Source organism: Stylophora pistillata, chromosome 2 (assembly GCF_964205215.1).
Source record: "Stylophora pistillata chromosome 2, jaStyPist1.2, whole genome shotgun sequence".
NCBI lineage: Eukaryota > Metazoa > Cnidaria > Anthozoa > Scleractinia > Pocilloporidae > Stylophora > Stylophora pistillata.
This window is the reverse complement of record NC_142520.1, coordinates 47867098-47890151: the sequence shown is the minus strand read 5'-3', so window position 1 is coordinate 47890151 and position 23054 is coordinate 47867098. Positions and strand designations below refer to the sequence as shown.

The 23054-nt window shown below is 37.8% G+C and overlaps 3 protein-coding genes across 3 annotated transcripts; 2 read left to right on the top strand and 1 right to left on the bottom strand.

Annotated features, from left to right (window-relative positions):
- Nucleotides 1-888: 888 nt before the first annotated feature.
- LOC111343899 (lipid droplet-associated hydrolase) lies at nucleotides 889-5106 on the top strand. Its single transcript, XM_022951100.2, has 2 exons — nucleotides 889-1377; nucleotides 3519-5106. Exons 1-2 carry the CDS (start codon nucleotides 1089-1091, stop codon nucleotides 4280-4282), a joined length of 1053 nt encoding a protein of 350 aa, XP_022806835.2. The 5' UTR covers nucleotides 889-1088; the 3' UTR covers nucleotides 4283-5106.
- On the bottom strand, nucleotides 4667-15314 carry LOC111343898 (uncharacterized protein C8orf34 homolog). The gene is made up of 18 exons (XM_022951098.2): nucleotides 15138-15314; nucleotides 14345-14437; nucleotides 13658-13757; nucleotides 13325-13510; nucleotides 12791-12928; nucleotides 11881-11909; nucleotides 10863-11020; nucleotides 9692-9846; nucleotides 9535-9602; nucleotides 9275-9339; nucleotides 8698-8735; nucleotides 8591-8617; nucleotides 7472-7512; nucleotides 7299-7347; nucleotides 6413-6506; nucleotides 6114-6246; nucleotides 5905-6013; nucleotides 4667-5646 (listed from the first exon to the last, which is right to left on the bottom strand). The coding sequence occupies exons 1-18, from the start codon at nucleotides 15195-15197 to the stop codon at nucleotides 5582-5584; spliced, it is 1608 nt and encodes a 535-aa protein (XP_022806833.2). The 5' UTR covers nucleotides 15198-15314; the 3' UTR covers nucleotides 4667-5581.
- An 83-nt stretch (nucleotides 15315-15397) lies between these two features.
- Nucleotides 15398-23039, top strand: LOC111343902 (dihydrolipoyllysine-residue acetyltransferase component of pyruvate dehydrogenase complex, mitochondrial). The gene is made up of 12 exons (XM_022951102.2): nucleotides 15398-15570; nucleotides 15875-15948; nucleotides 16679-16986; nucleotides 17658-17849; nucleotides 18472-18574; nucleotides 19251-19291; nucleotides 19379-19464; nucleotides 20339-20476; nucleotides 20600-20681; nucleotides 21031-21186; nucleotides 21906-21970; nucleotides 22185-23039. Exons 1-12 carry the CDS (start codon nucleotides 15446-15448, stop codon nucleotides 22312-22314), a joined length of 1500 nt encoding a protein of 499 aa, XP_022806837.2. The 5' UTR covers nucleotides 15398-15445; the 3' UTR covers nucleotides 22315-23039.
- Nucleotides 23040-23054: the final 15 nt, after the last annotated feature.

Genomic DNA, 23054 nt, shown 5'->3' with positions numbered 1-23054 from the left:
ATTTCAACTTTGTTGATATATCCAAATTATTTCGTTACTCCCACCGACGCAGCCCCAAACAGTTTCTTTCGAAACTATCAGCCTTTCTTCAAAGAGAAAGATCAGTTTATAATAAAAAGTTGAAATAGCTGTAGGAGACGATGGGAGGGGGGGTAGGGAGGGAAGAGAAAGGTGAAAGACCGGCTCATGCAGTTTTTGGTTGTCTTATTTTGATTGATCGCCATTAGCGGGCGATAAAGTGTAATGGAAAATCCTATTTAAGGCTTATTGATCCTCAACTTCTGCTGCTTTTCCCATGTTTTCGTAGATCATTATTAATTTTATTACACTGTTCGACTCTGTTTGAATAGAGATGAGGAATAGCCGCAACAACGAATAAATTAAGGAATTTTCATTAATGTAATAAAAACCAAAAGGGACTTTTGGCTTCCTAGAAAAACTTGTGAGTTAAAAAAAAGCTAGGAAGCCAAGTTCTTGTCCTACTGCCTTTATTTTATTTTAACAATTCCATTTTTTTTTTCTTTTTTTTTATGTTTAATGTCAGAGGAATTAAAACCAGGCAGATGTTTGAATGAGTTATAATTATAAATTCTCCCTACAACGACATAACACCGTGTTCCAATTAGGTATGAAGTAAGTAAGGATTAATCAGCTATGGTAAGCGTCCAAAATTTTGTTTTAAATGTTTGAATTATTGCTGTAATGTCATTTTTTTAATAGAACGCCAGTGAACGCCTCACAAAACTATAATAACTATTTTTTAGCTTTGTCGTCCTATACATCGATTTGTTTGCTTTGATAGTCTTGCACAATGAAAAGTTATAAATATATTTATCATGCGTTTCCGTGATCGAAAAATAACAAAGTGATCTGTCTAGCGAGTAGCGACAAGACTCGTATTTAGAACGAGAATATGCCGCATTTTCTGCGAAAGAAATGTACTGAGAGTTTGTATTTAGATAGAAAGAACGATATTTAGAAAGAAAAAGGCTTCGTTCCAGTGAAAAGTGTCGCTTTGTTTTGAACAAAAAAATTTAACCGTTTAAAATTTTATAACTTCCAACTCTGGGTACACTCGTGTTCAGCGCATGCGTGTGCCAAAGTTGTCATACTTGTCAACACCAAAACGCAACGGTCTGCAAGGAAAAAAATTACATTTCGCAGGGGGAACGATGAATAACAATCTCGTGAAGCATGAAATTGCTCTCATCAATGGAGTGGCAACAAGAATATCCAGTGCAATGTCTACAGAAGAAAATATTTGCATCGTTGTAATCCCTGGTAACCCAGGTGGCATTGGCTTTTACGATATTTTCATCTCGACGATGTTTCAAGCGGGAAAAGGAAAGTGTTCTGTTTATGGTGTTTCGCATGCAGGTAGGAGTCAAACAACACTTTATAAACAATGCTATAACGAAAATGCTGCTTGAAACGCCTTGGGCAAATCGAATAAGTGAGAATGTTTTGATCGATTTCAATGGTTTTGTTTATATTGATTCTTCTCAAATTATAACCTTCATTTCATCATCCAAAATGATAAAGCTTTTCTTCCTAGGCAAGTGTTTTTTTAGATTTCAATTCCATTCACTTTTTTGCGACAGAGTAGTCGAATTTTGAAACCGTCGGCATACACTTCAATTTGAGTAAAATCCGGCCATCTGCTATAAACTCAAATCTGAAGGGAAATCCATTAAAAAACAAAAAGCCACAGCATGCTAACAGCTTCCGTTACTACCTCCTAAACGAAGCTTTACTTTTTTTCTCCTCAAAAAGTTAAAAACTAACGAATGTCTTCCATGAAAATGTGATGGAAACGTGAAAATCTCCCGAGAGCGTACGATATGTCGCTAAAAAGTTTGATGGGTTTGTTTTCTATTTCGCGTCAGATGTCACTTTCAATTACACGATTTGATTTTAACTGATATAGGTGCCATGAAAACGACAACCTTGTCTCTGTTGTATAAGTAAAGAACAGAATTATCTCTACAGTTGTGTTTTCTGTTTTGTGTATTTTTTTAGCATGAGGAATATCTTTTTAATTAAGGGTGCTCTTTGGTTGAAGGATTCAAACTCAAACTTACGATTGATTGCGTTATTTCATAATTGGCGGAGGTGCAAAAACGTATGAAAGATTTAAGATTTATCGTTCGACGACAAACTATGTCCATTTAAGCGTGGTACGATGGCGCTGAAAATGACTGGAAAGATAGTCGACTTTATTTTCTCACCTCAAAAATCTGAATGACGATTTTAAGAAAACAGCTCATAAGAGTGTAAATTTGAGAATCGGATTGTCCATCAGATCAAAACACGACGATATTGCTGAAAAATTAATTAAGAAATGTCAAATTATACAAATAATCCATATAAATCACATTGTGAAAGCTTAGCAAAAACCAACATTCAAGCAAAAACCTACATTCCAAATTCCAACTCGATCTGGAACAGTGGACAAGAATAGCCACCCAATGGATGTCCATTGTTAAATCATTATTTATTTATTTATTATTTATTTATTTATTTAGATGTATGGGTACTCGGTCAGAACATCACTCATACGTAGCCACGTTGTACTGTCCTGCAAGGATCTTCGTAAAACTTCTGTGTTATTTTGAAATTCTTTCCATTGTTATATTAGATTTTGTAGTGAGATATAAAATGCTGCTCTTCCATTTTCCAAAATTCAGGCCCTTTTACCACAGTCAGTCCTGCCTCTCAAAGAGTTTTTTTTTTTTTCTCGCGAAACTAGTGAACGCAAAATATAGTCGAAAGTAGCATGCCCGGCTTACCACGGATTTGCTATAATTAATATGATATGATGTTTATTCAAACCTTTTGCAGAGAGCTGAATTACAGGTTTGTTACAATGAGATGTTGTTAAGGTTGAGAACAGACGTTGGCATTTTCTCAGGTGCCTCTGGCAGCCGCTTCAGTCCATATCGATCTCACCTTCCCACTCATCCCACCCCAGGGGTGGACATCCATCACACAGTAATCTCGTGTGTGAGAAATTAACGTCTCCTACCCCAACCCTGCAGGAGACGGGACCTCCATTTATTCGTCCCTATCCGAGAAGACTAGAATATCTAACCATTTCTTGATGTTATAAAAAGGTAGCAAATTCTTCTCAATTATTTTAAGACCTTGAGTGTTGGTCCGGCCGGGGCTCGAACCCTCGACCTCCCGCACAAAAGTCCAGCGCACTATCTATTGGACTAACTGGGCGGCGGTTTCGCTCTAAGATCTCTCTGTGATTGGTCCAGAAAATTGCGCCACTCTTTCAACCAATCAGATGCCAAACTTATGCTGATCACGACTTGGTCACGCGTATCTTCCCGCGCTTTTGGCAGTTTCCATGTTTTTATTTCGAGTTCTCATTAGCTCTTTGGCGTACTTTCCTTTATTCTGATTGGCCAATTTACGCGATTACTTTGGTTTCGGTTCAGAGCGACACTCAATCGGATAGCGCTCTAACAAAAAGGTAAACACGTGTTCATTGTGGATCTGTTTTCTTCTAGGCCATGCACAGGTGGATGAACCAACGGGACCATGCAGATGGAAGAGCAAACAGTGGGATCAGCCTGACTTGCCAACGTCTTTCTCACTCACAGACCAAATCGAGCACAAGCTGGCCTTCTTGGCTTACTACATCCCCGCACACTGCAGAGTCATTCTGATTGGCCATTCGATCGGGGCGTACATTACTCTGGAAATGCTAAAGCGATACCACGACAAGGAAAAAATTCTCAAGTGTGTCCTTCTCTTTCCAACAATTGAGCAAGTAGATTCTGCGCCTAGTGGGAAAATGTGGAAATTTATCTGCCACTATCTACACTGGCCCTTCCTTATGGGAACAGTTTTGGTGTCGTTTCTGCCTTCATTTCTTCAGAGGTGGTCCATAAACTGGTGGATGTACTTGAACAAGGTTGAAAACAAAGAGTCCATCATGGAAGCGGCGCAATCAATGCTTAATTACCGTACAGTTGATAACGTTTTGGAGATTGGACGCCAGCTCGTCACGATACGAGAATTAGACAACGATTGTATACGCGCCAATCTGGACAAACTTGTTTTTTTCTACGGGCTCGGCGATCCCTGGGTTCCACAGGGTTATTACGAGGCTATGAAAGAAAGGTTCCCGGAGGGCGACATAAAACTGTCACATGACAAAGACATCAAGCACGCTTTCGTGTTGGATACCTCGGAAAAAGTGGCAAAAATGGTGTGGGAATGGATTGAAGGATACCTAAGAGATTTAGAAGACGCTGAGATTATTTGTTGAATCTGTCACTTATATCATTAATCCGTGCCCGGATACTGAGCAAAATAGTTTTTCAACCGCGTGAGCAGCCAACGAAAAGGGTTTTCGAGCGAAACATTCATGAGCCCGCGGTGACGCGAAGTAACCCCTCATCTGATTGGTCCAAAAAAATCGAAGAGACTTCGGCTACTTTCGGAGGATTGCACCGATCGGGTTTAGACAGCAACGCTGCGTGCAAATAATTGTAGGTAGGAGTTAGTCACTCGTACCTAGCTTAAGAGAAAAAAAAAACTGCTCTAGGAAAAAACTAACAAAACAATGTGCGAACTACAATATTCTCTCTTTGTTCTTAACGTTACCCTACCAACGGTTTCTTTCAAAGTCTTCGCGATATACGGAGAACTGTTATGTCTTTGTGCAGGTAATTTAACTTTATTTCAAAAGCCACTGTTCCATATGGTAAATGCATATCAAAAATATAAAACCAGCTTGAAAAGGCAGACATTCAAACATTTACACCAAACGAAATAAGTAATATTTTCTGTTGATAGTATTTGCGTGCCAAGTATAATCAAATTTACATACTATAACAATCCCGTCTAAGGGGAAAATCTTATAGGGGTGAGTCCTTCGGCAAATCAATCCTTTTCTTCCTAGGTGCAAGACTTTTTTTACAGGGCCGTTCTGAAAACCACTTTTGTGAGAACGTACCTGTCTAAAGATTATTATTATTATTATTATTATTATTATTATTATTATTATTATTTTTATTATTATTATTATTATTTGGTGAAATTTTACTTTTTTAAGTCTACAAAGACAAATAAATATACGTGTATCCTGGTTAGTGTTGCAACGATTTATTTATATATATTTCCCATCGGATAAAATTAATTCGCTAAATATATTCATGAAGAACTGATTATAACCACGTTCTTTGCTTAATGACGTTATAAAACTTGAAGGTGAAATTGGCGCGGAATGGCAGAGTCCCTAAGGTTGTCAGTTCAGATGGTTATTCTGAGCGAAGTCCGTCGCGTAAAAATAATTCATTGGGGAAAAAAAATTGATGTTAGTGTGCCGTACGGAACTCTGGGAGCGAGAGGAACGAAAAGTAGGGTCTCTACTTTTTGTACGCTCACTCCCAGGGCGTACCGACATTTTTTTTCCACTAATATGTTTTGACTCACACGATGGCCTTCGCTTAAGAGGAAGGACTGTTGGTATCATAAATCTTGAACTGGACTAATCGTGAAGTCTGTTCGCAGCGTAAACCTCTCCAGTGACGATAATCCACTCTTTATGTACTGTTTCCTTTTGTTAAGTTGAGTCTGATTCATCGCCGCTGTTGAACCGGGCAAATCTCCGTTCTGTGGTTCGCCTTCCTACAAGAAAATGTTTTAAAAATGTATCATATCTGGTATTGTGACTCTTTGTTGAAACAGGTTCTTTCGGCGATGCAATTAGAGGTACTCTTGCCTGATCTCCGTAAGAAAAAAAAAAAAAAAGGTCACGCGACTTTTCACTCGTGAGCTGTGCTCTAAATTACTAAAAATTGGTGTGATGTTGTTCACAGTGCAGAGGTATTCGACGTCACGCAACGTAACAGTATTGTTGCCTGATGTCACGCAATACTGTCCTACTTTGTCTTGTGTCCCAGTCCGTTTCACTTCCGCTCTCCAATGGGGCGCGGTTCCATGGGCGACTTCCCTGTAACTGAGGGGAACCAACTCGGTCAAAATTGACTTCGGTCTAAATTTGAAGAAAAAACAGGAAATGAAATGATGAGTAACTATGTTAAATAGACTACTCAAAATCAAAAAAAAAAAAATCCCAAAAAATGATGCCTTACATCATTATCTGAGGAATATCCGTCAAAGTTCCACGACTTTTGCTGTCTTCCAAAGTACACCACGTCACTACGACTTGAAGAAGCCGAAGGGGGCCTGGAACTGTCCGGTTGTTCAGTGGTGAAAGAGCCACCCCTGAAAAGAACACATCAGTGAAAATACATGCAGGACATTTCGAAAAGAATTACATGACTTTTCCTTAATCTGAAATTTAAGATTTCACCTAGAGGCCAAGATAAGGTTTTGAGCTGAGGAGATGAGAACTTGAAAAAACCGGCCAGAGTTTTCACAGTCTTCTTACCTAAACATGTGTTTTCCCTTTACTGGAGATCTGCCTGGAGATCTACCTGGACTTTGCCACATGTGTTGCTGACCTTTTCGTAGGCTCGAGTCACCTTCAAAACGAACACAAAGCAAGACGGATAAAAAGAGAAATGACAGAAAACTGTCAGAAAACGTACAAGTCATTGAATTAGTTTGGAGTGGTTTCCTTCAAAGCGCAAATTACTTTCAACGGGAGAAAAAAAAAAACAGAATCCAAGATAAGGAAACTCCAAACATGGGAGGAGACAACAAAAAAGATGGGTAATGGAAAGTAAATTATGAATCGCTTGTCTCACGATGTGCTCACCTATGATGAGAATAGTCCTTTTTACAATTTTGTGCTTGGTTGCCAAGCCTTTGAACGGGAGTGAGGCTAGAGGTGACCTTGTTATGATACAAACCTCGCTACCTTTCAAATGTAAATCACTTTGTTGTCATGCTAACTAGATACAGGTCTCTATCACAACAAGGTCACCTTCAGCTTCACTCCAAATCAAAGGCTTGGCAACTAAGTACACAACTGTAAAATGGCCTATTGCGACGTTTCGACTGCACACAGCTAGTCTTCATCCGGCGATAAGGTCGATTGGGTTTTGAGTCTTCCAATCACAGCGGAGTATCCTGCTTTCTACGAAGACCCGAAACAAGTCGCGATTCACGTCATAAATAACCACATCGCGAGACTAACGATTAAACTACTTTATTATTGTATTTTACCACGATGAACAACCACAACCTTTTTACAGAAAAAAAGATGGGATTTCTAAACAAATGACCAGGCAATTACTTTTGAAAGCGAATTAAAATTGCAAAGGAACGTCTTCATTTTACCAAAATTATGTACATAACAAAAATCTTCTTACTTTCTGAGTCAAATCCTGAAGGCCACACAGGAGGTCTACTTCGTCCCATCTGAAAAGACAAAAGTGATAGGTTTAAGTTTTCTATTTGAAAATAATCCATTATAATCATAATGATAATGATGAAGATAACAATAATGATGACAATGATGATGGTAAAACGAAAAAAAGCTTACTGTACTTCCAACTTGAGAAACACTTTCAAAGTTGTCGTCAACTAAGAAGAAATCAGACATGAAAAGATGAAAGGTAGAATCATTTCTTTTAGTCACCAGCTGAGCCTAGTTGTTCAAAGGCAGGGTTAAATTTTAATCTGGGTATCTTTATCCTTTGTTGAACTGCCTTTCTGGGGTAATTTTCTCTATTCATTGAAGGGCATCCAATCATCAAATTGCAGGGTTCGACATCTCCGCTAGCCCGGTAGCCCGAGGCTAGTAAAAATTTTGTAAAAAAACCACGTTTAATAACCCGCTGGCTAGTAGAAAAATTGAAAGAAATTATATATAATTAGTTTACTTGAGGTTCACAGTTGATTAAAAAGCAAGAAAGATTAAATTGTAATGATAATACCAATAAAGAAGGCATAACCCTTTCATCTTCTGGCGTCTTTTTTTGTCTTGCGTGTCGATCGTAAACATCCCTAAATCCGAGACTCTGCGCTTAAAGGTTAATGTCTTCCCCAGTCTTCTCCCTACCAACGTTGCGCATCGCTAAACACGATCGCTTCGCACTTGAAGCGATTGTACCATTCTTTATCATTTTAAAAGACCAATAAGTTTGGAGGAAGATTTGCATGTTTGGGGTTGAAGCAGACCTCAGGGAAATTGATCCGGGCTACCAAGTTGTGTTTCGGGCCAGCAAATTTTAAGCATCACTAGTCCGGTGGCTAATAATGCGGGTAGATAGGTGTCGGGAACCCTGAATTGTAGACTAAAAAAAAAACTGTACTGCATTTTCCTTTAAAGCTTTCAGATCTGAAATCAGATTTCACACTAACCCTGTGTTAACTTAAACCCAGGACACCCAGCTTTGAACAACGTACCCTACCCTGTGTTTAACATCCTTTGGCCTTTTGACCCCGTAAGAGTGACCAGTATCTAATTTCTCCTTACAATATCACCCCTGAATCCCTCATTAAGGTCAGGAGAATAAAAGAAATGATCAGCTACTAAAGAAGCTCTTGATTGTTACACATTGATACACTAACATCAAAGATAATCACAGTTAATTACAATAACCCTACAAAAAACCAAAACATCTGAGATAGAAAGAGAATTAAGAGCCATATCTCTCACCTTCACTTCCTGAATAAACACTTCCAACTGAAATGAAAAAATGCAGGTGTTGTTTTCATCATTTCTAAGGACAAAATGAAACATGCATGCACAATCCACCGACAAACCTTCTGACTTTTTATCACTTGCTTGACCAGTAATAACCCTGCAACAGAAATAGACATCCCATCTTCACCAAATGTTAGAACTATTGAATGATACATGTAGCTTAGGTAAATCAATGTGTAATAGTTTTAAAACATGGTATTTGCGATCCATTTTCACACCTGGGCCCAGCTATTAGCAAAATATGCTACCCTGTTCACTGCAGGTTTATCCAAAGAGGGGAGTTGTGCAATCTTACAACAACCAGGACTTGAGTGAAGCACAAAAAAAAATTGACTTGATCCAGGAATTGAACCATACCCATTGATCCTTAGTTCAGCTCTTTGATTTTTGGGTCAGAAATATTTGGCTAGAAGGGCCAAGTTAGTGTTAATTTGTCAGCTAATATCTTGCAGCCATAATAAATTTTAAAATCTAAGTTTTGCTTTACGTTTGTAACCACTGGTTACAATGAGTGTGGCAAATTTCACACCCAGTTTGGACATGTACAAGCCTTTCTGACACACCTGAATGACATCACCCTAAAATAGCAAAACATTCAAAATAGTTAAAAGAAATTTTCATTATCAAAGAACTTACTTGGCACATCTGGCACATATGCTTACTCGTATTGACTCTGATGTTCCTGTTCCTTGTCTGATGGACTGCCAGTAAAAAAAAAAATGTCAAGGTGCTTCAGGAAACAACCAAACTGTAAAGCTCTTTATTTCAGAATAGCAACCTAGTAAATGATTGCAGCTCCTGGTTAAGAAAGCCCTCTTAGCTTGTTACAAACTTCATTTTTCAACTAGATACATTGTACTTTACAAGGATTAAGGTCACTAACTTTTAGATTTTACCTTGGCAAGTCTTGATCCCTTGCTACTCAGTCTTGAAACCCCTTCAGACTCCAAATCATCCATATTTTCTTTAGAAAAAAAAATATCGAACAGTTAACATTCCCAATGCATAACAATTTTGCAATTTGATCATGTCATCATTATGATCTTAAATTACCTAATAATTCTGTGCCATCATCATGAAGGTCTTCAGCATTATCCATCCCATCAACATCTCCCCCACTGTGACTCTTGTTCATGAGGAGAGATTGAAGTTGCCGGCGATGTTCTTCAGCTGCATGTCGTGCTTTTGTTTTCCGTGACCTAGAAGACCTGTAAAAATATCATAAAATGCATTCAAAAGTCAAAAATACAGTTGTACTGTACATGTAAGAACTAAGCTTTTCAAAGCAAACAAGTGTTTACACGTCCTACGAACATTGAGAAAGGAACATTACTCTCAGGCAGAGATTGATCATCTTTTTATATCCATTCTTTTGCCTAGTTTTAGCTATGCACTTTCAGTTTATGGGGCATCTGAGTCCAACCTTACGGTTGTACAAAATTTTTTAGACCGATGTCATAAACGCCGTTTTATCTCATTTCCAGTTTTTATCAAGAACCTTTCAAACAAACAAGACCGAAACATTTTGAAGAAACTAAAATCAATAGATTGCCACCTCCTGAAAGACATCATTCCTGTCCAAAAGACATATGTACACAATCTTAGGAAAAAAGGCTGCGCATGTCCAAAAATTAATATACAGCGCTTTATGAACACCTTTGTAAATAGGTTGATATTTAAGCTCCATTTATTGTAATGACATACTTTTTAATTTATAATATGTATGTAGATTTCTGTTGTAGTTCTTCCAAATTCATTGTAACATAAGATATGTAGTTTTATCTTATGATGGAATAGACATTATTATTATTATTATTATTATTATTATTATTATTATTGTATAGTTTCTGTTCATCATAAAGCCAATACAAGCAGAAGAAATAACTGGCTAACCATACAATTGGGTGGGACAATTCTAAAATTATCACCACTAGTTGACGTTACCACCAGCGCCTTTGATTGAAAGCCTGGCATACCAACTCCACCCACACTCCTTTAAATCATTACAAGCTCCTTAAAATCATTAGATCACCCCTGATGAAGGCACTACACAGGAGTGTCAAAACGTTGGGTCTATGAATTGTAATTCCTGGGTTACATTCATTAAATTCTTAAACCAGAGTAGCATCAAACCATGTCTGATTGTCCACCTGGTTGCTTTGTGAACTTTAATAAAGTATCAGAAGAAACTTATCATGCACAGAACATTATTTTTCACTCTTACTCGTAGGATGCCACAGATGATGAATCATTTTCTTCTTCTCGGATTTTTATGTCCTTCCCCATATTGAGCTCATCTTCCAGATTATCATCAACATAGTTTACTGGAGCTGATGATGCAGCCCTTCGGTTGTATATTACTGTCCTTTGTGCTGGCACTTCCTGCAAATTCAAAGTAAATGAAGAGGTTTCAAACACCCTGCATAAAAAAGCCAGGTTCACAGTAAATCAGTTCTGGATTATACACTCAGTCAACAACACTTTGAAAAAAAATATTCTAACTCTAACTTAAATCCTTGAATAACTTGAATCCTCCCTATTGCTTAATCTCTAACCTCTGAGAATGCCTAACAATGCATAATTCTACGCAAAGTATCACTGCTGACCCAAAAATTGAGATCAAGGAAATGATAGCAAACTAAAGATACTTTTGACTGTCAAACAAAATTTAATTCTGATAGTTTCTGAAAGAACTGCTTGGGGCTGCGTCAGTGGGGGTAACGAAATAATTTGAATATATCAACAAAGTTGAAATGGTAAATTGGCCACCGTTACGATTATAAAAACTGACGTTTCAAGCGTTAGCCCTTCGCCGGAGCAAATGACGAGGACTAATGCTCGAAACGTCAGCTTTTATAATCGTAATGGTGGCCAATTTACCATTTCAACTTTGTTGATATATTCAAATTACTAAATGATAGTAATGTGAGAAAGAATGAAACTTCTCATTAAATGCACTACCTAACACTCCATCAAGACCTTGCAGAAGATGTAGAATATCAAAATTAACAACACATCGTACAGTCCTAATTTTATCCGTAAAATCTTAAGGTCAGGGCATTTCAAATACAATAAAGTTCAGAGTATATAAAGCATACTGGTGAGACCTGGTAAATTGTCTTTTGAGTAATGGATATAAAGAGATACAATTGTCTAATTAGGACTGTAGACTACTTTAATCAAAATTAAAACGAAAGAAGTCAGTAAATTAAAATTGAAATAATTTTATATCTAGTACATACCATTTCCCCATTTCTTCCCCATGATGATGCTACAATGAAAGAGAGTTACATTTAAATAAACTGATGAAAATGCCTTATGACAATCCCCAGGGTTCAACACTAACTTTTCAACTTACTAGCCAAGTGGCTGGTGACATCTTAGATGCTACGACAATGTCAGTTCGTTTACTAGCCAAACTGGCTAGTGGAAACCGAAAACCACTAGCCAAAACCGAATTTCTACTAGTCCGTGGCTAGTGGGCTACTGTTAGTGTCGAGCCCTGAATCCCAGTCTTCAAATAAAAATGTGTTGTTAGGGACAGTTTGCCTCTCCAGTCCCCCCCTTGTGCAGACCATGTGACTTCTGTGACCATGTGCTCAAAAAAATTTGTATTGTCCGCTGTTTGTGTGTAGGAAGGTTTGAAAACCACTAGCCAAAACCGAATTTCTACTAGTCCGTGGCTAGTGGGCTACTGTTAGTGTCGAGCCCTGAATCCCAGTCTTCAAATAAAAATGTGTTGTTAGGGACAGTTTGCCTCTCCAGTCCCCCCCTTGTGCAGACCATGTGACTTCTGTGACCATGTGCTCAAAAAAATTTGTATTGTCCGCTGTTTGTGTGTAGGAAGGTTTGTTTCTTAGGTGTTGATGTTTGGTTTAGCCTGGAGATGGCCAAAAATACGCAAGTTGTTGCTTTGTGTGTTGTTCTTTTTTTTGTAATTCAATGTTTGTTTCAGTTTTGAGTTTCTAGCTTTCTGTTTTATAATTTACAGCTGTACCGACTGAGAAGTTCGCATTGAAGATTAAACACCTTCAGTACAAAATATTTACTCTGTGATTATCTTCAACATGCATACCTTTAGCATTTCACTATCAACATTGTTTTAATTGTCTGAAAAGTCTCTAAATTTGACCTAAGTTGGATACCACCTACTTCCTTGATGTGCCTTGACATCTTGATCAGCAGTCCTGGTTTGCCTGTGCTGCATGTTAAACCACTCATCAAAGTCCTGTGAAGGCACAGCAGTCCTGTGGTCCCATGGTGGTCTCTCAACATCACCTTGGGTTTGTCCTAAATTAAAAAAATTAATATGAAGAGTTACTGTCTAAAATATTTCTTCCTGAAATGAAAATTAATTTGAAATTGTGCAGTGCATGTCTTGAAGCAATGCACATAAGATAATTTTTCACAGAGACTCATCACTGCCTGTGAACTAGTGTTTCCTTGTTTTGACCCTGTACACCCTGTTATCAGTATGCATATTCTCCATACTGTTTTCTATACATTTCCTAGGGTGCTGACAAGGAGAATTCAATCAAAAATCAAGAGCTTTGTAGTTGCTGATCATATCTATTATTCTCATGACCGTAATGGTTGATTCAGGGGTGATTCTGTATGGAGAAATTAGAAACTTGTCATTCGTAAGATTTAAAGGGTTCGAGGAGTTCCAAATAAATGTTACAGTACCTGTTCTTGCGGGTGGTCGCATGTTGTCCCTGTCCCCTGTTCCTGCACTCCTCATTGGCTTACTTCCACTCAGCCAAGGTCGTGGATAATCTCTTCCCATTGTTTTGGATGCACTGCTTGGTCGTGGTCGTGATCCATCTGCACGAGAGTCTAGACCAGCCCAAGATTTGGCTAACATGCCTCGATCTAAGAATAAATGAAGGTGATTTTTCTAGCTATTGAATAACCTTACACAGTTTGAAGAAATTTCATAAATTTCAGAGAAAAAGTTAGTGGAGAGGAGGAGCTGCAAGTTTACCAACCTTTGATATAGTATTGTTAATTTTGGCTTACCCTCGTCAAATGAATGCCGTAGAGCTGGTGACCCTGACAGACCCATAGATCTTGCAAAGGATACCTTTGATCCCGATGGGGGTAGTGAAGATCCATGGCCCTGTTTATAAAGAGACATTTCATCACATATATGTATCTGAGATGAAAAATGATATGTCTTCCTAGGACTTTACAAGAATAGCTTAATTTTCCCAGTGCACTTGAGTCTTCTCAATCTCTAGGGAAAATTGAGCTTTTACCATTCAAATTAATAGTTTTTGAATGAGATTTAACAAAAATTCTGTCTTGTTGTGAAAAGATCTGATATTCAATAAAGCCAAAGGTTGAGGAAGATGACTGATCTCTGAGACATTGTAAAATAATGAAGTTTAACCTGATACCTGAGCTCAATAACTGTTTTTTTTTTTTTTTTAATTATTGTATTACATAGGTTTGTGGATTAATCTGATAAATTTTCCATGGACATTTTCCAGTGTTACTATGGATGAGTAAAATTCTACTTGCAGTGAAACAAAGCTGAATGGTATTACCAACAAGAGCAAAATACTATAAGCAGTTAATTAAAGGTCTCTTGGTGGGATCTGGACCAAAACTAATATCATCACATCAGTATAAACTACCCCCAAAAAATCACCCCTACATAGTATATGTAGTAATTTTTTTAAAACAAACCAAGATGAAAATCACCTTAGACCCTTCAGAATACAACTTTTTCAAAACTTTTATCAGATAACCAACTGGATCTTCAGGTGTATCCTTGATGACTTTGGCCATAAGGTCCTAGAATAAGAGTTATAAAATATTGTCATACAACATTACAATATTTATCTACTTTGTGATATCAACATACTCAGTGAACTTATAGGCCCTACAGTGACTATTATTTTCATGATTTCAAGTTACAAAAGGTTACTTAGAAAATAGTTGAGCTTGGAATCAAAGGAACACCTCTTACCAGCTTCTAAAATAAACCTGCCCTATTTCTACTTATAAAAACTACCTCTTTTCACCCACATCAAGCAGATCCCCCTCTTCTGAACTTTAAAATTGATCTCAACGCCCCGCTGCGCCAACTTAGAGAATAATTACTGCTAATGTAAATTTGCAAAAATATGAATTTTTTTTTAAGTGTAGCTAGCCAGGAAGACAAGGAAAAAAAAACAAGAATAATAACTAAATATTTTCTTTGGATAATCCGGAAAAAAAATTATATCGAGACAAAATTTTTATTGATCACTTTTGTATAATACAACTATTATGCACGATGTGCTTTTTATCTGTTATATTACGGAACATTGTTGAGGCTGAATATTTGATTACTTATGCTTGGTTTTGAGTGCAATCACTTTATTTTCCACAAACCCTTGGAAAGAATGGAAGCAATTTGGGTCAGTTTTTCATTTATTCAATTCGAAGCTACAGTAATTATAATTTCAAAAGTTTGAGTTGAAACATATCGCGTCAAAATACACATCATTACCTCAAATAAAGCTCCTATGCGATGTCTTTCTAAGTACTCTTGAACTTGCTGCGCAGCCATGTTAAACTCCACTTTCACATACACGTAAACCACAAATATTTGTAGTAATGACTATTTGTTATTTTGTAGTGTTTACCGCCATTTTCGATTTCCCAGGAAACGCCTCCCAGGGTTCTTTGCGCATACTCTATCATGACCGCAAAAGCTTGTGGGTGTCTTTTGGACTATTCATGTACGTTATTTGAATAGCCACTTGATTCGAAGGACCAGCAAGACTGGGGTAACTCCTCTACCAGAAGGGACTTGGGATGTTCTGTGCAAGGCGAGCCGTTCGAATATTTGGTCGCAGAGGGCGTTCTGTAGCTCTGCGGTCAAGTATTTGTGAGTTACACTCTCAGGCTCAGCGAAGAACAGTTTTGGTATGGGCCACGAGGTAAGAAATGTCTTGATCTGCTATATAAGAAATTATTTCGACCGACCATGGACAGAATATGAAATGTACACTTTGTTTTTGATTATATTGTTCTTTTATTGCTTTGATGTGATGGAATTTAGCTACCGTGGTCTTTGGTGTTAGCTAAAGTAGAAGAAGGAAAAAAAAAAAAAGATTCTCTGATCTAACATATATCACAATTACAGGATAAATTCTCGAGCCGCTAATATTCTCTAGAGATCACCAGATCATGATCAGTCACTGCTTCTTTTTTAGACAGTTCCTATTACAATTTTATTTTTAGAGATGTATCACGCTTCCGACACGTGCTCTCCTCTAGTCTGCCCAAATGTGGCTTTCGCTGGTTCAGCTCAGAGGGTAAGCTTACGCAAAGATTAATTACCTGATAAATTCATGGTCATGCACTGGGTTAAATTTGCATTTTATTACCGGTGTAATAAACAAACGGAAGAGTATGAGTTCTGTCCCCCATTCCGTTTTGATCATACACATGACAACTTCCTTCGTGTCTATTAAAGAACTGATACAGCCTCAAGAAGAGAAGCTTTAGTTATGTTGTTTAACTTTGGCCAGCAGTTAAAAGTTCTTATAGACCTGTGTCTTTAGTACCCAGGCTATTAAGTAAGATGTGTGGGTCTTCTATCAGATCATAAGCGGAGGACTTTTTATGGGAAACTGGTTCAAGTGATAAAATTGTTAGATCCGAAAACCCTGCTTTATCCTAATTTAATGGTAATGAAATGTCCTGAAAAAAAAAAAAAAACCACACACATCCAGGAATGTATTTAACTGTTCCACTCTTGATTGCAGAAAATGATTCCCTACAGTAGGTGAACCCCCTCACCCCTGATCCCAATTTAATGAGATAGAGATATTGAGAAAAATACTTCATTTTTTTTTGTCAACTTTCCAACTCTTGATTCTGGAATATGATTCCTTAGGTAAACACTCCACGTTCCGAAAACCCTTCAAATAACGTACAACAAACAATTATGACTGAAGAACTCAGTGGCCCTTGTTAAAAGTCCAGGTCTATGACCATGTTAAGCAGACATTTCTGTATTTTCTTCCCATTTGACACGCTTAGGTCTACCCCCTCACACAAAAGTAAAACTACCAGCCTTGTCACCTACAATGGAGATGGGAACCATTGTGAGCTGGGACAAGCAAGAAGGTGATGAACTTAGTGAAGGAGATCTGCTAGCTCAGATAGAAACAGACAAGGCTACAATGGAATTTGAAACCCCAGAGGAAGGCTTCCTTGCCAAGATTTTAATTCCTGCAGGTGCCAAAGATGTTCCTATTGGAAAACTTCTCTGTATAATTGTTGAAAAGAAAGAAGATGTTGCAGCATTCGAGTCTTTTGTACCTGATGAAACAGCAGCACCACCTGTGGTAAGTTTGTACAGTGGTTTCATATTTATCCATTCATTTCCCTCTATTTCTCCCCTATTCCCCCTCAGCTTCTTTCCTTCTCTCCAGTCTCCCGCCACTCTCCATAGAGTCTTTTCAAACAAAGTTACCGTAAGCTTTTCGCAGACTCCAAAGTATATGTGTTATTGATCAAGCCTGGGGTCAAGATGGCAAGGAGGCATCTTGACTGAGCAAGCTTGGTCAATAAAGAATTTAGTATAAATTATAGCAAAAAGATTTTGCTTTTATAAGAATCAAGACTTGGTCAATAAAGAATTTAGTATAAATTATAGCAAAAAGATTTTGCTTTTATAAGAATCAAGAATGACTTGTTTATTTCGAGAGCTATGAAAGAAAGTTAATTGTGTTTGTAGCACAATAAACCAAAGAGGGTCATTTAATTGTCTTTGTTTTGACTATTTACTACTGCTGTTTGTGACTTTGATGCTGACATTGTCCAAAAGTTATGAACTTTGTAAGTCTGCTCCATGCATGTTTTTCTTCCTTGGATTAAAGTGGGCAGTCCTGAGCAGGCAAGATAGGCCCATCCTGCCCAAGGGATAACCTGAACCAGCTTTCCATCTCTAAATAAACTCCAGGGAAGTTTATATCGTTTAGAATTGCGTTTACTTACTTTTTTTTTTTTCCTGTAGGAAAAGCCTGCAGAACCAGCAGCTGCTGCTCCTCCCCCACCTCCAACTGCAGCCCCATCTCCCCTACCCCCACCCCCTCCTCAGCCTGTAACCCCTGCCTCACCCCCTCCCCCTCCAGCTGCACCTGGTGGTAGGGTATTTGCCAGTCCTCTGGCAAGAAAGATGGCGCAGGAGAAGGGCATAGAATTAAGTGTAAGTAATACCGAGAGATATGTCCATTAGACATTATGAGTGATGGATGACTGAGTATTTGATGTCACAAAACTGAAAACAATCTTCTCGTGAAAATCAATCTTAACAAACATTGGATATTTAGAGGAGGCATTGAGAACTCAACATGATAACAAGTTAATCATCTGCTTGGCTGAAATAGAAGATGGGGATATAACCTCTTTCGATATTTCATGTCAACCCCATAGTAGCATACCCACTAACTGGCACCCATCCCAAGCACCCATCAGCACTGACTGGATCAGAAGTCAGAAAAAAGAGAGTACAGTGGGAGGGAGGAAGCTGCTGAGACTTTGGAAAAACAACTGCTACCAAACTGCCAAAGAACTCCTACTGGAGTTGCATTGTTCTTCGAGGGCCTTGATGGCTGACCACAAGAGTTAATTAAGTGTGTGGAGGTTAACTTCGTTAAAATGTCACTCAACTAAATTATGCACCCCTAAGCATAGAAAAGAGATGAAAAATTTTCTGGTGATTGGTTTTAGTTAAACAATTGGTAGTTAAGAAGGTGACACAGATTTGCAGACAAAATTACATTTTTGTTAAGTTTACTTTGTGCTGATGATTCTTTTTTAACATTCAGTCTCTTCAGGGAAGTGGCCCTGGTGGACGTGTGATAGCACAAGATGTGACTAGTGCAACACCTGTAGTTGAAGCTGCTCCGCCTACACCGGTTCATGTACCAGGTATTTTTAAGGTGGAATTGCAATTATGATTAGATGGCTGTTGTCCAGTGCCAAATGATAAAACAGCCCTTTGCAAAGTTGACCAGGTTAATTTTGGGTTTTCATTAATCAAGGAAGATGGTAGATTTTCACCTCTTACAAATGTCTGTCTAATGAAGAAAACAGTTATATATTTTGTCACCAGTGGGAGACAATGAAAAGTATCCGAGTCCCCCCACCCCACCCTCTACAGAGATTCACATCTCACATCTTCAGATGATTGTGAAAGCAGAAGCTTTGTAGTACAAACCCTCAGGGGTTAAGAGGAGATCAGATTTCTTCATTTTCTTTCATTTGTCTCTTTTGGTTCAATCAAGCAAACTCATTAAATTTGAAAGGGAAAAATAAATTTTGGTGGAAATTATTTTATTTTGCCTTTTTGGTACCAAAATGGTTATTTGGATTCAGATCAGTTCAAGAAAAAGATTAGTATGAAACAGACTAGTTCATACTCTTACAGAAATTAACAGTGACAGAAGACTTGCCTTCGGGTCTTACACTTATCGTTATTGGCTTGCTTCCAAACATATGAGGCCTGGGCTATAATTTTTAGGATGTTGACCCAGAAAGCATTGCAATCACTGTGTGGATGGTATGTTTATCCATCATTTGTTTATGTGTTCTTTGTGCATTTCAGGTGCAGATTTTACCGATATTCCTCTATCAAATGTTAGAAAAGTAAGTTTAATATAATCAAGATTCTCCTTTGGAGGTCAGATTATCAGATTCTTAATTTTGGTTTATTGCATGACCGTGTTTTTACAGGTTATTGCTAGACGACTTCTTGAATCAAAGCAGACAATTCCACATTATTACCTGTCAGTGGACATAAGATTGGACAATTTGCTCAAGTGAGTGTAATAAGTTAAACATGAATATTAAATTGATAAAAAAAGATGTAATAATGATTTCATCCTTATTCAAATCCCTGTTGTCACCTTTGGTGAAAAGGCTAGTGAGTGATTTACTCTTGCACAGTATCTCGTTGTTTCATACCCATAGTGGTTTTGTACCTGACTTTGAGTCGATTTATACTAAGTTTGAATTGGTTCATACCCAAACTGCTAATGGATTCATACATATAATTTTATCTAATAACTGGTACTCTTGTGTCAGCACAAAACAGCTCAACTGACTGGGTATGAAATGACTGGTAACCCCTTGATCTCCTCAGATGCAATTATCAATTCTCCATAGTTCCTTACAATTGTATCAGTATTATTGATGATTTATGAAACAATTCACCTTATTTGATGTTCTTCTCACTTCTCATTACCTCTCTGAGGGAAATTGTACTGATGGAATAAGATACAAGGTGTTTTTAGTAAGCAGCATAGATTTGAAAATAGTCCATTTTACAGTTATGTGCTTGGTTGCCAAGCCTTTGAATGGGAGTGAGGCTAGAGATGACCTTGTTATGATACAAACCTTGCTGCCTTTCAAATGTAAATCACTTTGTTATCATGCTAACTAGATACAGGTCTCTATCACAACAAGGTCATCTTTAGCCTCACTCTGAATCAAAGGCTTGGCAACTAAGTACAAAACTGTAAAATGGCCTATTGTGCAGCTTCAATGTAGAATTCTGTGGTTAAATATCACAGGCCTGATCTGTTTTAATTTAGATTTGGAGAATGTTTACTTGTCGCTTTAAACTTCTCTTCTGCAACTACATTTTTTTAATGAAAACCCTGTTTATGAAGTGACTTTTGTCTCGTCTTTCAGCGTGAGAAAGCAACTCAATGCAGATGGTAATGAAGAATACAAACTCTCAGTGAATGACTTTGTACTAAAGGCTTGTGCGTTAGCCTCTAAAAAGGTTCCAGAAGCAAACTCTTCATGGATGACGGATTTCATCAGACAGTAAGCTTAGTAATATTTTACAGTGACAGTTCATTATTTCTCACCCCTTTTCAAGACAGTGAGCCGGAAGGTGGAATGTTCAGTTGGGATAAATGACAACTTTTATGTAAAATCTTTTTTCAGACACCATAATGTTGATGTTAGTGTTGCTGTGAGTACAGAATTTGGATTGATCACCCCAATAGTTTTCAATGCAGATAAAAAGGTGAGCAAAAATATTTTTAATGCAGACATTTGTCTGACCTTTGTCACGCTTTTATTTTTTTGTCCCTGTGTTAAAATCTTTTGTTAAGTCTACTTTGCAGCCGTTGCTTGATTTGGTCACGCAATACTTACTGTTCCGAAGAGTAAGTTGCCTGACTCGGAGACAAAACTCAGTGAGGGTCTATTTCTATCGCTGCTTTGCGAGTCAACTTTGTATTCAGATTCTTTGTTAAAAAGCAAGGTGGTTTGCTTTTCCAACGTCCTTGAATAATTTTAATGGGTGATACCGCCATGAAGATTGTAATAGTCCTCGCTAGATACTCAATATTCTATGATGAATTTGTCTTCAGGGATTACAAGAGATAAACGCCGATGTAACCACTTTAGCTCTCAAAGCTCGGGATAACAAACTTCAACCTCATGAGTTCCAGGGAGGCACAATTACAGTGTCAAATCTTGGGATGTATGGCGTGAAGAACTTTTCCGCCATCATCAATCCCCCTCAAGTAAGTGAGGATTATTATTTCGCATTGGTGTTGTTATCTGAAATCTAATTGGCTGCAAGCATGCAACGCTTTTCGATTCGATCACAACGTCCAATTAGGAGAAAGGAAAGTATCTTAAAGAGCCAATGAGCACTCAAAGAAAAAACTAGGAAACCACTTAAAGCGCGGAAAACGCGGGCATCTGATTGGTATAGAGAGTGGTGCAAGTTTTCTGGACCAATCACAGAAACCATTGCAATCTCGAATGACTATTGGATGAGGTTGGACGAAACATTTTGATTTTTCAGCAGCAAGGATTCCAAGCTGCAGCACATTCACTTCACGACATTTTGTGAAAACTGAGCTCAGGAGTTGCCATATCCTTCGACTCTCAATTTTGTTTTTCCTGATGACTCTTTTGGAAAATTATTATCGGTCAGCTTAAAGACGCGATCTCTCATTTTTCACGGATGGGCGCTGATACGTCTATATGTATGAACAGAATTTTACTTGCAGTCAAACTCGCAGTCAAACATAGTTAGATGGTTAAACGTTTCTGCGCATGAGTAGACCAAAGTTTTTGGCAGTTGTTTGGCAATTCTCCTATCTTATTCTGTATTCTAATTGTTAGCTAATGAAACCACAGGCATTCCAAGCTCGTGGCGAAGTGATTTTTGATGAAATGAACTTATTCCCATCCACTAATTTTTACTGAACTTTGACCGTCTACATTTTCACAGGCCTGTATTTTAGCCGTTGGAAAGGCAGAAAAACAAGTTGTTGTGGACGAAAATAGCGAAAAGGGGTAAGTTTTGTCGTTGTAGTTGTTATTGCTTCTGTTGTGATTGTTGTTATTGTTATATCGTTATGAAATTTTCTAACCAGATAAGCGATTGCTTTCAGTACCAAATTTTGCTCGAAATTCTGCCTCCCGTCTTCTAAAGTTTTGCTCCTCGACGCCTGCATTAAGTTCCCTATTTCTTCTCTTTTAACTTTCGCTCGATTTTTTTGTTAAACAGATACACAACTGGAACAGTGATGTCTGTCACTTTGAGCTGTGATCACCGAGTTGTTGATGGCGCTGTTGGAGCGCAATGGCTGTCTGCTTTCAAAAGCTATTTAGAGAAACCTCTTACAATGTTGTTATGAAGGGAAAGCCAATTTAAATCATGGAACAGTACTCACGGGGTAACCGAGTCTGGCGAATTTATCTCTTAAACACAGTAAAGTACATTATTCCAAGAGATACTGAATTACAATTTTATGACTGATTGACATTAAAGGAGTTGAGACGGTTTTGAGGCTGTTTCCGACGAATATAATAAGGTGGTTACTTGTTGAAAAACTTAGCCAATATTTTTAAATTTCGTTCCTTGACACGGTCTACCTCGCAGCCGTTTTTTCGGGTTTGCCTCACAAAAAGCTTACTTCTATAGAACGACTACAAAGGCAGCTGAGAGAGAAAGAATCTGCGTGGCGAAACAACGGCTGCGAATGAGGCCTGCGAAGGACACTATTCCCAACAATTATTTTTCTACCTGAGTTCTTCCAACTTTGAGTGGTCTTCTTCGCTTGTAGATAATTGTATTTATTTGGATGTGTATTGTCAATGCGGTAATTTTAAACGTTGAAAATTAGAAAATGTTTTGACCTCGTCTGTCATGTAATTTGCGTATTAACAGTGACAAGCTGAACTCTTAATCTTACGATCTCAATTTGATTTTTATTACAGTCGAATGAAGTGGAAAATCGGGTTATACTAGACAAGTTTGTTTGGTTGGTTTCTTTTTAATATAGCACGATCTATATTTCAAAGAAAGAAGAAAAAGTTATAATTATCCTCTTAATTTTATCAATAAACTCTTCATTTCGCACTTCTCAGTGTTCAA